The sequence below is a fragment of the Micropterus dolomieu genome, linkage group LG08 (genome assembly GCF_021292245.1).
Source record: "Micropterus dolomieu isolate WLL.071019.BEF.003 ecotype Adirondacks linkage group LG08, ASM2129224v1, whole genome shotgun sequence".
Lineage (NCBI taxonomy): Eukaryota > Metazoa > Chordata > Actinopteri > Centrarchiformes > Centrarchidae > Micropterus > Micropterus dolomieu.
Window position 1 is genome coordinate 13,057,072 of NC_060157.1, and position 10,718 is coordinate 13,067,789.

The window sequence follows — 10,718 nt, forward strand, 5'->3', positions numbered from 1 at the left end:
CAGCTGAAACAAATAGAGTTTTTCATTATCTGCTGATAGTCTGAATCTGTGTTGACAGCATATCATAAAATACGAAATGAGAAGATTTTATTAATGTAACAAAGACGTCTAAAACTTCACAGTCAGTTTGAACCTGGACACATTTTACATTACAAAAAAAATCACTAATAGGCCTACTGAGTCGGACTGTCACTTTACAATCACAGGTCCATGAGGAGCCTAAACTACAGATAGAATCTGTTCGATTAATATTTTCATCTTCAGTTATTGCCACCAGCATTTAGTCCCGTCAGGTTACAGCTGAATAAACAGGCCCGTAGCTATTTAAAATGAATAACAGGCTGAAGGAGAATTCAAGCACTTTATCATTCATTAAGGAAATTCCAGTCTGGTAAATGATTGCGTTTTAGAGCCAATCATGGTCCGCGTTGGCAGCATTCATAGTTCTAGCTTCACCCGATTAAAATGGAGCATCTGCCTTTATTTACCCGTTGCCATGGTGAATCGTAGTATCGGAGCTCCATTGATGAAGGCTTTTTTCCATCCCCATGCACGCGCTTCCATCAGGCTCAACATACTCAGAGTTGACTGAACTTATTCTGACGGAAGTCACGTGGTCTATTCCTTTTATGGAAGCGAAAAGCAACCAGTAAAACCTTCAAAATAAAAGTAGCCCATGTACCATATAGTTAAAGAGGTGATTTTGAGGTGAGACTAAAACTAAACTAAAATAACGTTTTTTAAATATAAACTTAAATAAGTAGGCTAACTGCTGTCCTAAAGCTACATATAACATTAGTTCACTTGTCTTAATCTGAAGTTACAGGTCACCAATGGCCTTACAAATGTTTAATTCTCCTGAACAGCCTAACAGGTATTATTTTATTAGTTATTGTTTTTATTTCAGTTAGCTAAAGTGTTTTTTTCACACCCAGTGCTACTTCAGTTTTACTAAAAAACGTTAGTTTAGTTTTAGTCTATAATCACTTTTCTAATTACATGGTACATGGGCTACTTTTATTTTGAAGGTTTTACTGGTTCCTAGCCCTTCCAAAACAGGAATAGACCACGTGACTTCCGTTTTTGGTTTATAACGAGAAACGAATTGACTGAAGTTCACGGACTCTCTTCATACTTTGTTCGAAAATGAATAACAATAAAATAAATTGCCAAAAACGAAAAACGGGCCGTTTTGAATTGGTTTTTCGATTTTTGATTCTGTCACCAAAAATGGTTATTTGGTTTTTCATTTTGAAACAAAAAACACATAAACGGTATTTTCGTTTTTGTATTACAAACGACTTACGGATTATCCAGAGATACCCAGACCCCCACGGCAGCACTTGCTGCTCGTTGATGAATGTTTAACGATACGTGCTTTTACGTTAGAGTTCGCTAGTCGCCTACATTAAGCATCATGAACACCGTGACCGAAGTCCAACTCATGACATGACCATCCGAGGAGCACGCAAATGCAACATTATTCTATGACTCCCAGCACATTTGACCAAGGTATGTTTATTTTTTGTTTTGGTACAGAAAACAGAAATAGACAGTTTTTTGAATTTTGGGCCAAAAACAAAAAAACCCCGCTTTTTCTTTTTTTATCTAAACATAAAAATACGAATGGAAAACAATGTCTTGTTTTCCATTATTACTAGCAAAACAAATTAAACATTTTCATTTTTATTAGTAGGGGGGACTTCATCAGTTCTTTGCTTCAGATTGGCTGGTGTGCTCCATCAATTATGTTTTTGCTACTCTTTAAAATGAAGGCTCTACCAGATAATTTCTAATAGATAATAGATGTTAATAATAATAGATGCATTGTCTCAGCAGCAGGTCTCTGGACCAGCTGTAAATGTGTTTTTGCACTTCTCTGTTTACTCTCTTTTATTGATAAATTCTTCAAAGACAACGGTTGGTTGTTACTCAGTTATTTGTTTAATCCCTCACAAGCAAGATACAATGTCCACGACAAGCGCATTTCTTAAAACAGATCGTACAAAGAGCAATATACAGCTGTTTACCTGCAAAAACCCTTAATTTGCTCAAAATCCTTAGTCTATCTCTCTAAAAGTACATATTTATGTAAGTGAACATCAGAGGGCTGTTTCACAAAACCAAGATAGCGGATTAAGCCGGGATTTTCCAGATATCTTGGCTGAATTAAGCCTTGACTCGGTTTCACAAAAGCAGTAGCACATAATTTAGCATGGCGATTTATTCTGTACAGCTAGCCTGCTCCACACTATGCTAACAGCCAGGTTTAGTTAATCCTGGTGCCTTATCTGTTCAGTCAGCAGCATGTTTTTTATATGTGTTTTGCATATTTTTCAGTAGCCTGTATTAAAATAGCAGTTTGTGGTTATAAAGTTTCATAATTGGAGAAGACGCGTGCACCATACTTTGCACACAACGAGCGGGTTTACGTGGAATGAAAGCACAAGAAAAATGATAAATAGAATCAGTGACAGATAGCAAGTGATAGATAAATGCTTGCCCCTGGGGAAATGCATAGGATGAAGCTGTGGTGGCCTAGTAGGGAGAGAAATTGGCTTTTTTTTTTTGTCTTGTTTTTTATTATTATTCACAAAACAAATTTTTTATGCTCTATTTATATTCATTGGTGGGTGGGGCTTCATCAACCCCTTGCTTCTGATTGGCTATAGCAGCTGTTTTATTTGCAAATTTGATAAAATGAGGGTAATAGTAATTAATAATATATGATATGGTTATTTAGTCTTGTTGGCTTGCATCTGCCATCAAGGCTATTTTTCAACGGTATGGATGGATCGCTTCAGACATAATTGTGCCAAATGATAATCTATGGCTACAAAGGTGCAAAACCCCTTTCTCTTACTCAGGGAATTGTTCAAATGTAGTCTTGAGTAGACATAAATCTATGCCTAACTAGACCATATCAGGTAGGATGAATCTGTAAACACTGCAGAATTAACTCAGTGGAGCTGTTTTCTCAAGTGGCTCCAGGTGATCACAGCTGATGGAGGTGCAGTGTGACACCTGCTGGTCATTTTGTGTAAAATTGGTTCAATGCCACATTGATCTTTATAATATTGAGAACACGTTACTGTCCACACCATTTACTAAAATAATTATTAATCTGTTAGGCTAGACTAAATAACAGAAACACCTTTGTTTAATTCATTAGTTTAACAGCACCACAAACATGCTCCAAAATGATCATACAGTTGAATCGCCACCTCGTATAAACTGTTAATCTCTTAATCATTAAGGGGGATTTATAGCATTATTTAAATAGTGTTTTTTAATAAACTGTCAACGGAGTGCATATTTTTGTGTATACATTACATCGTTTTAAGGCAAAGAAGGAGAACCACAGCAGTAATAGAAATTCTTTGGAAGAACCTTAATTTTGAAGAGTAGCCTGAAGCACAAACATAACTGATAGAGCACACTATCCAATCAGAAGCAAGGGGTTGATGAAGTCCCACCCACCAACGAAAGGAAATACTGAGTTTTAAATTTGTTCTGTCAGTAATAATGGAAAACAAGACATTGTGCTGAATTCGTTTTTGTTGTTAAAAACAAAAAGAAAACAAGCTGATTTCTGGTCTCCGCCTTTGTCAATTGTACTGAAAAAAACAACTGTTGGTCGCCACAGACTCATTACATTCTTTGGTTATACAAATGGGACACATTAAATATCAAATTCAAACGTCTTTTTTTGACTTAAATCCAAAGTAGCCTACGGCAAAAAAAGCACTTAGGCTATTTGTATATAACTTGGATTCATAAATTAATTTGCTAAGGAAAAACAATTTGTTTTTTAATTCAATCTTGGATTCTGTATTAAATATCAAAAGAATGAATGATACAGATTCAAGATGATTACTGACTAATTTGTTTAGGTTGTCTATAATCAAAATATCATATTCGTATTTAGATTTAGACATGTCACAGATGGAGCTGCCACCTCGTCCAACATTGTTTGACTTCCATGGAGTCTCCATGATCAAACATGTCACTGAGAACTGGGACAGCGTACAGAACTTCAAAGCCAGACCAGATGATATTCTTATAGCTACTTACCCTAAAGCAGGTGGGGATGTGTGAGTAAGAGCATGGAACTTGTGGCATCATGGTTTTACTTATGTTGAATGCCCTGGATTGATATGTTCCCTATGTTAAGGCCACTGAACACAATGTACTCATGTGTTTTAATCTCAGGAACCACATGGGTCTCTTACATCCTGGATCTTCTGTATTTTGGCCAGACATCTCCAGAGCGCCAGGCGTCCATTCCTATTCATGAAAGAGTGCCGTTTCTGGAGATCAGCACACCTTCTCGACCCTCAGGTTGAATCATGGGCCCAATCAGATCTTTACACTGTAAACAAACAAAAACCAACAGTGCATGTTGCGTCTTAATCTCTTTATTATGGTGATTGTGTGCTTATTACCACACTCTCACACTGTTCAGCTAGTTGCTGAACTTTTTTTGTCTGGTGTTGAGCAGGTAGTACAGTAAGTTTTAGGTTTTTCAGTGAAAACAGCTGTTTTCTGGAGTCACAAACGCTATGATAGTGAAACAGTGAAGTAATGGGCCTCTGTAATGTCAAGGAGAGCTACTCTCACTATGTCCATCGCTACATAAGACCCCTTTCACATTGTCACATTGTTTTCACATTAACATTTGACTCATCATTGTTATTTTCAGTGTGTAAACTCGTGCCAAGTAAAATGTATCTGAAGCAATTTATTGTACAACTTTTTTGGCAGTTTAGGAATCTAAACAAGTCTTTCTGTCTCACTAATGTTTCTCTTCACAAAGGTAAAGACTTGGCAGACCAGCTTCCCACCACTCCTCGTCTCATTAAAACTCATCTACCAGTCCAGTTTGTGCCCAAGTCCTTCTGGGAGCAGAACAGCAGGGTAAAGCCAGGCACATACTGTATTTAGTCTGTTAAATATGTGAATTATGAACCCCCGAGTGCAGATAAATTTATAATTGAGTGTTTTCTCTTTGCGTAGATAATCTATGTGGCTCGTAATGCAAAGGACAGTGCAGTATCCTATTTCCACTTTAACCGCATGAACATTGCCCAGCCAGAACCAGGTGACTGGAGCACGTTTCTAAAGGATTTCATGGAGGGAAAGAGTAAGTTCAAAGTAGTTTTAATGTAAAAAGGAGGCACAATGTCATCTCAACTATAAAATCTCTCCTCATATATTCTTTGGCTTCAGTGGTATTTGGGTCATGGTATGACCATGTGAACGGCTGGTGGGAGAAGAAACAGACATATTCAAACCTTCACTACATGTTCTATGAAGACCTGATTGAGGTAAGCTAAGGAGTGTTTGTTTTTTTGGGTTCAGGTAGAAGGGGCTGGTTCACTGTATATAGACCGGTTGGCTGACTGGAGAAAATGAGGGGCAGGTAAAGATTGGGTGACAGGGAAGGGCTGGAAACTGACATCTTGTGGAGAGGTTGTGAATGGTGGGATGAAAAGTTGCTTAGAGAGGCAGGGGCTTGGAGGAATGGAGCAGACGGGCAGAATAAGCAATACAATTGAATCAAACTGAAGCAGCCATTGTGACAGCGATGTGTCATTTAAACATTTTAGTTTTTGTACAAATTAAACAATTATTTTTTAATTTGAGCTTTGGAGTTGCTAGTTGAGGTAAATTCTTGATATCTCTGGACAAAGCCAGGCTAGCTGTTTCCTCCTGTTTCCTGTCTTTATGCTAAGCTAACTGCCTCCTAGCTCCAGCTTCATATTTCTGTACAGATATGAGTATGCTATTGAATTTGTCTAACTGAAAACTCCCCCACATTACCTGCGCTTCAAATAGTAAAAGGTGGGGTGGTACATGACCAGTCTCTATAATACAAGATAGCTACCAATATAAAATAAATTCATATTAAACTTAATTTCAAAAGGCCTACCAAACTATGCTCATGATATTCAGCCAGCGACAGTCTTTGTGAAACAGACTTGAAAGCAAATAAAAAATATAGACATTTCAAAAGCCATAAGTAGGTTTATTGTCATATCTTAAAAGCCTTCAAGTAGTAGTCTACAAGGCTTTAGTGCTTTAATCAGTCTCTTTAGGATGAAATCGCTATACCGCAGCAAACATGAAAGCGGCCTATAAAACAGTGTGTGGGATTTCCTGCGGGTGGTGATGTTATTTCCCAAAAGAGTAAATTTCCCGTACTTGTATAGCGCCTTTCTAGTCTTTTCGACCACTTTTTTTTACACTACATCTGCATTCACCAGTCACACACATTCATACACTGAGCCTAAGTGCTCAAACGGAAACTAACATTCACACTCACTCATACACTGGCGGAATAGCCGCCAGGGGCAATTCGGGGTTCAGTATCTTGCCCAAGGACACTTCGACATGCAACCAGGGGGAGCCAGGGATTGAACCGCCGACCTTCCGATTAACGGCCAACCCGCTCTACCTCCTGAGCCACAGCCGCCCAAAAGAGCTGATTGGTCAGTAGGTGGTTAATTTATAGAGTTGATCTCTTATCTGGAACATAACCTGCTCCAAAGCAGGTTAGTCATTCAACATGTTACCAAGGCAATCTACTGTGGTAACCATTTTGGGACTGAAAACCCAGGGTTAACCCTGAAGTTATCTGGTTAAGCTCAAATCCTGCTTCATGGTACAGGCCCCTGGAGTCTTCCCTCTACCCTAAACCAACCTTAACCAAAGCCAAGAAATCAGGACTACCGGACCAGTCAAAAAAAACAAAGACTACATAACACAGGTCAAAATCACCAACTGCTGCTGCCAAGGCCGGAAAGTGGACAAAAGTGAAGAGTGAAGGTTCCCACCCCCTCACCACTGGTTTTCCATTAATCAGACCAGACTTCATGACATCATGAGTCAATCATGTGCACATCATAACCAGCAGGGGGAGCATCAGTTTTGTATAGAGACGTGTTAATAAGCATAATATAATCTTTGTAAGTCTGGATGTTGGTCAGAAAGATAACTATGTATCTTTTATTTTATTTTATTTGTCACAAGGCTGAGATTGTTACTTTTTCTGCAGGACTGTGGACGAGAGATAGACCGTCTCTGTTCCTTCCTTGGCTTGTCTCCTTCAGCTGAAGAGAAGGAAAGAGTCACAAATGGAGTGACGTTTGACAACATGAAAGCAAACAAAATGACAAACTATTCCTCTGTCCCAGTTATGAATCACAGGGTGTCTCCTTTCATGAGAAAAGGTACACTAAAAAATGTCCACTGGCAAAGAAACCATGTATCGCTGATTGATTTTAAATCGCCTGAATAATTCTCTCTGCTTCTCCAGGGAAAGTTGGTGACTGGAAGAACCATTTCACTGTGGCCCAGGATAAACAGTTTGAGGAGGACTACAAGCAGAAGATGAAGAATCCTACACTGAAGTTTCGTACTGAAGTTTAAAGGCTTAATGAAGAGTCCTGAACTGTGATTCATTTGATTATAATGTTGATGTTCCTGAGTCAAATGTTATGTTTGTCAAGGATAGTGTTTATTTTGTGTGACAAAATTCTCTTGTGATGTCGACTGACAACTTTCATATGTTTATCAGTTGTTGAATCTTGTAAATAACAGCTGTAATCAATAACAGTCTCTTGGAAATAACATCAGTGTATGTTTAAACATTGTAAAAGACGATTCACCCACACGTTTTATAAATGATCATGTAATACATAAAACGATCGTCTGGATTTTGTGATCACTTTGGGAATGAAAGCCTGTCTTTGCTCGTTTCACTGCAGCGATGGGTCCTATTGAATAACTGTACCACCGCCCCTTCTAGTCTCCTGGAATCAGTTGCATCTCCTACCATAACAAGACATTTATACTTTTTTTTCTCCCCCTGTGATTACAGAAAGAATATGATTTTTACTTCAAAAATTTTACTTTTATCATGTTATTGAAACTCAACTCCATATTATAAAAGTGGCAGAAAGTTGAATTTTCTTGATCATTTTATGAACGCAGCAACACTCAATAAGAAAGCGATGACGCATATAAATGAAACCATAAATGAGATATAAAAGAGAAGAGGACTTTGTTGGTCACCTAGATGACCAGATGGGGCGCAAAATGTACAATGCCAAGAAATGGCACACAATATAAGATAATTAATAATCTGTAAGTATGATGAGTCATGTTGTGCAGTGTGCCAATGCAACATCCTGGGACTTATTTGATTGAGCTTAATTTGGTCACTAAGCATTTTCTGTTACTGTGAATTTCTCCCCCCTTTTTGTTATGCTCACACGGGTTTCTGCTGGGCCAGTTTATTAAGGTGTGTATGTAATTTGATCATACTATGTGTACACTGCTCTTCTGATATGTTTTGTTTCAAAATAAAAAAGAGTTTTTTGTAGATGGATTAACATTTTCTTTCATCTTTCTTTTTGGAAACACCTTGGGTCTCCAACATCCTTGACCTGCTGTATTTTGGTATTGTCATCTCCTGAACATCAGACGTCCATACCTCTTTATATGAGAGTGCCTGCCTTGGAGATTAGCATCTCTCCTCTGCAGCCAGGCCAAATTAAATTAACATCACATATTGTCGCATATTAACTATATTTCATATGTCACAAATGTGCAAAAATATTTGTTTCATTTACCTTCACTGTATCATGATCATGAATTTCTGATTCTTACTTAAATATAAATATTTAGCACTGAATTATATTTTATTGTGTTGTGTCATAAAAGGTGTGTGTCTGGGAGTATGCAATTACGTTGTTAACAATGTATTTGGTGCATTTATCCTCATTGTAGGCTATCAGAAAGGTTTATTTGCCTTTTATAAGTATCTTCTGCTACTCAGGCACAACACTGTAGGACTCACTGACATGTAAACTGTTAAAATATCTTTGGATATGTTGTATATAACCTGATATAGCCTGAATTGTGCTGTGTGCCTACATAAATGATGCTTGGTGCTCAAATGCCAGATTTCAAGTCAGATTTTTTATTTTGTGTGTTATTTTGTATTCAGCCATATTACCTGCCCAGAGAATTCTCCAGTGTTTTTGTTATTGCTGTTTGCATTCCTCCACATGCAAATGTTAAAAAATGCACTACGGGAACTGATGAGATCAACGGCAGTCATATGTCAAAACAAGCTGATTGTGTTTTTGTGGTTGCTGGTGATTTAATCCAAACAGATCTGAAAACTGTTTTACTTAAATTCCACCAGCATGTCCACGTCCCCACCAGAGGAACAAATACACTGGACCACGTCTACACAAATATTCCTGGCAGCTACGAAGCCCTCCCCCATACACAGTTTGGTCTTTCAGACCATATTTCTCTGCTTCTTCGGCCTACTTACACCCAGCTGATTAAAAGGTTCAAACCAACAATTAAAACAGTCAAAGTGTTGACAGATGAGGCTACAGCAGCTCTGCAGGACTGTTTTGGGAGCACGGATTGGAGCATGTTCAGAGAGGCAGCCAGCCAGGAGAGCCACATCAACCTTGAGGAATATACATCATCAGTCACATCTTACATTGGCAAATGTGTTGATGATGTGGTGATCACAAAGACAATAAAATAATTTCCCAACCAGAAAGTCTGGATGAATTGAGAGGTGAGGGCTCTATCCAGAGCCAAAACAGCCCTTCAACACCAACAACACCAAAGATATGTGGCAGGCAATCAAAAACATTACAGGCTACAAAAGCAGGAACACCTCCCATCATATGTGAGGCCACATTACCAGATAAGCTTAACACCATTTTTGATCACGTTGATCTCCTTAACAAAAAGTCAGCTCAGCTGACTCTTTCCCTCCTCCATCTTTCCCTCCCTTTTACACCTTACTCAGCTGCAAAATCTGCTCCACCTCCAGAGGACTGGCCACTGTCAGGATCCACAGCAGATGTGCGAAGAATCCTGCTGAGTGAATATGAGTAAATCAGCTGGGCTTGATATCATCCCTTGCCGTTTACTAAAAACATGTGCACCGAGTTGATGTTATTACTGACATTTTCAACATTTCAGAGTCTCAGGAAAGGCTTCAAGACAGCCACCATCGTTCAGAAACTGGTTCTCCATCATCCCAGCCAGCCTGGGATGCTTGCTTTCAGAACCAACAGATCCACAGAGGATGCCATCTCCACTGCCCTCAACCCAGTTTTCACACACCTTGAGAAAAACATCACCAACATCAGAATGCTATTCATAGATTTCAGCTCAGCATTCAACACAATCTCCCCCATGAAACTGATGGGCAAACTTAACACACACTGGTTTAAATACAGCACTCTGCAACTGGATATTGGACTTCCTCACAAACAGACCCCGGTCAGTTTGGATTGGTTGAGAAACCTCCCTCCCAGGACTGTGTGCTCAGCCCCCTCCTGTTCACGCTGTACACCCACGACTGCATCCCCCGGCATGGAGAGAACTCTGTTGTGAAGTTTGCGGACGACACCACCATCAAACAACGATGAGACTTCATATCGGGAGGAAACTGATAATCTTGCTGAGTGGTGCACAGAGAACTTGCACCCAACATTAGCAAAACCAAGGAGCTGATTGTTGATTTTAGGGGAAAAGGAGATAAAGACAAACACTCCTGTCTACATCAGTGGGGCTGAGGCGAACATGGACCTGACATGATCATCTCACATCTCCAAGCTGGTGAAGAAAGCTCAAAAACGACTATTTCTCAAGGAAGCTTAAGAAGGCTACATTCC

General features: G+C 39.0%; 1 protein-coding gene across 2 annotated transcripts; it reads left to right on the top strand.

The window, feature by feature from the left end:
- The first annotated feature begins 1,121 nt into the window (after nt 1–1,121).
- Nucleotides 1,122–8,386, top strand: LOC123974704 (cytosolic sulfotransferase 3-like). 2 transcript variants are annotated; one of them, XM_046055551.1, is made up of 8 exons: nt 1,122–1,512; nt 3,929–4,084; nt 4,213–4,341; nt 4,817–4,917; nt 5,017–5,143; nt 5,230–5,327; nt 7,058–7,232; nt 7,319–8,386. In XM_046055551.1, exons 1-8 carry the CDS (start codon nt 1,473–1,475, stop codon nt 7,429–7,431), a joined length of 939 nt encoding a protein of 312 aa, XP_045911507.1. In that variant the 5' UTR covers nt 1,122–1,472; the 3' UTR covers nt 7,432–8,386. The 2 variants fall into 2 exon arrangements, with proteins under 2 accessions (XP_045911507.1, XP_045911508.1); XM_046055552.1 differs by having other exon boundaries at nt 5,017–5,101.
- The last annotated feature ends 2,332 nt before the right edge of the window (nt 8,387–10,718 follow it).

Excerpts from the sequence above, each read along its gene's own strand:
- LOC123974704 (XM_046055551.1), top strand. The coding sequence starts at position 1,473 with ATGCAACATTATTCTATGACTCCCAGCACATTTGACCAAG. Across the intron at positions 5,328-7,057 it reads TCTATGAAGACCTGATTGAG|GACTGTGGACGAGAGATAGA; the intron begins GTAAGCTAAGGA and ends CTTTTTCTGCAG. Across the intron at positions 7,233-7,318 it reads GTCTCCTTTCATGAGAAAAG|GGAAAGTTGGTGACTGGAAG; the intron begins GTACACTAAAAA and ends CTGCTTCTCCAG.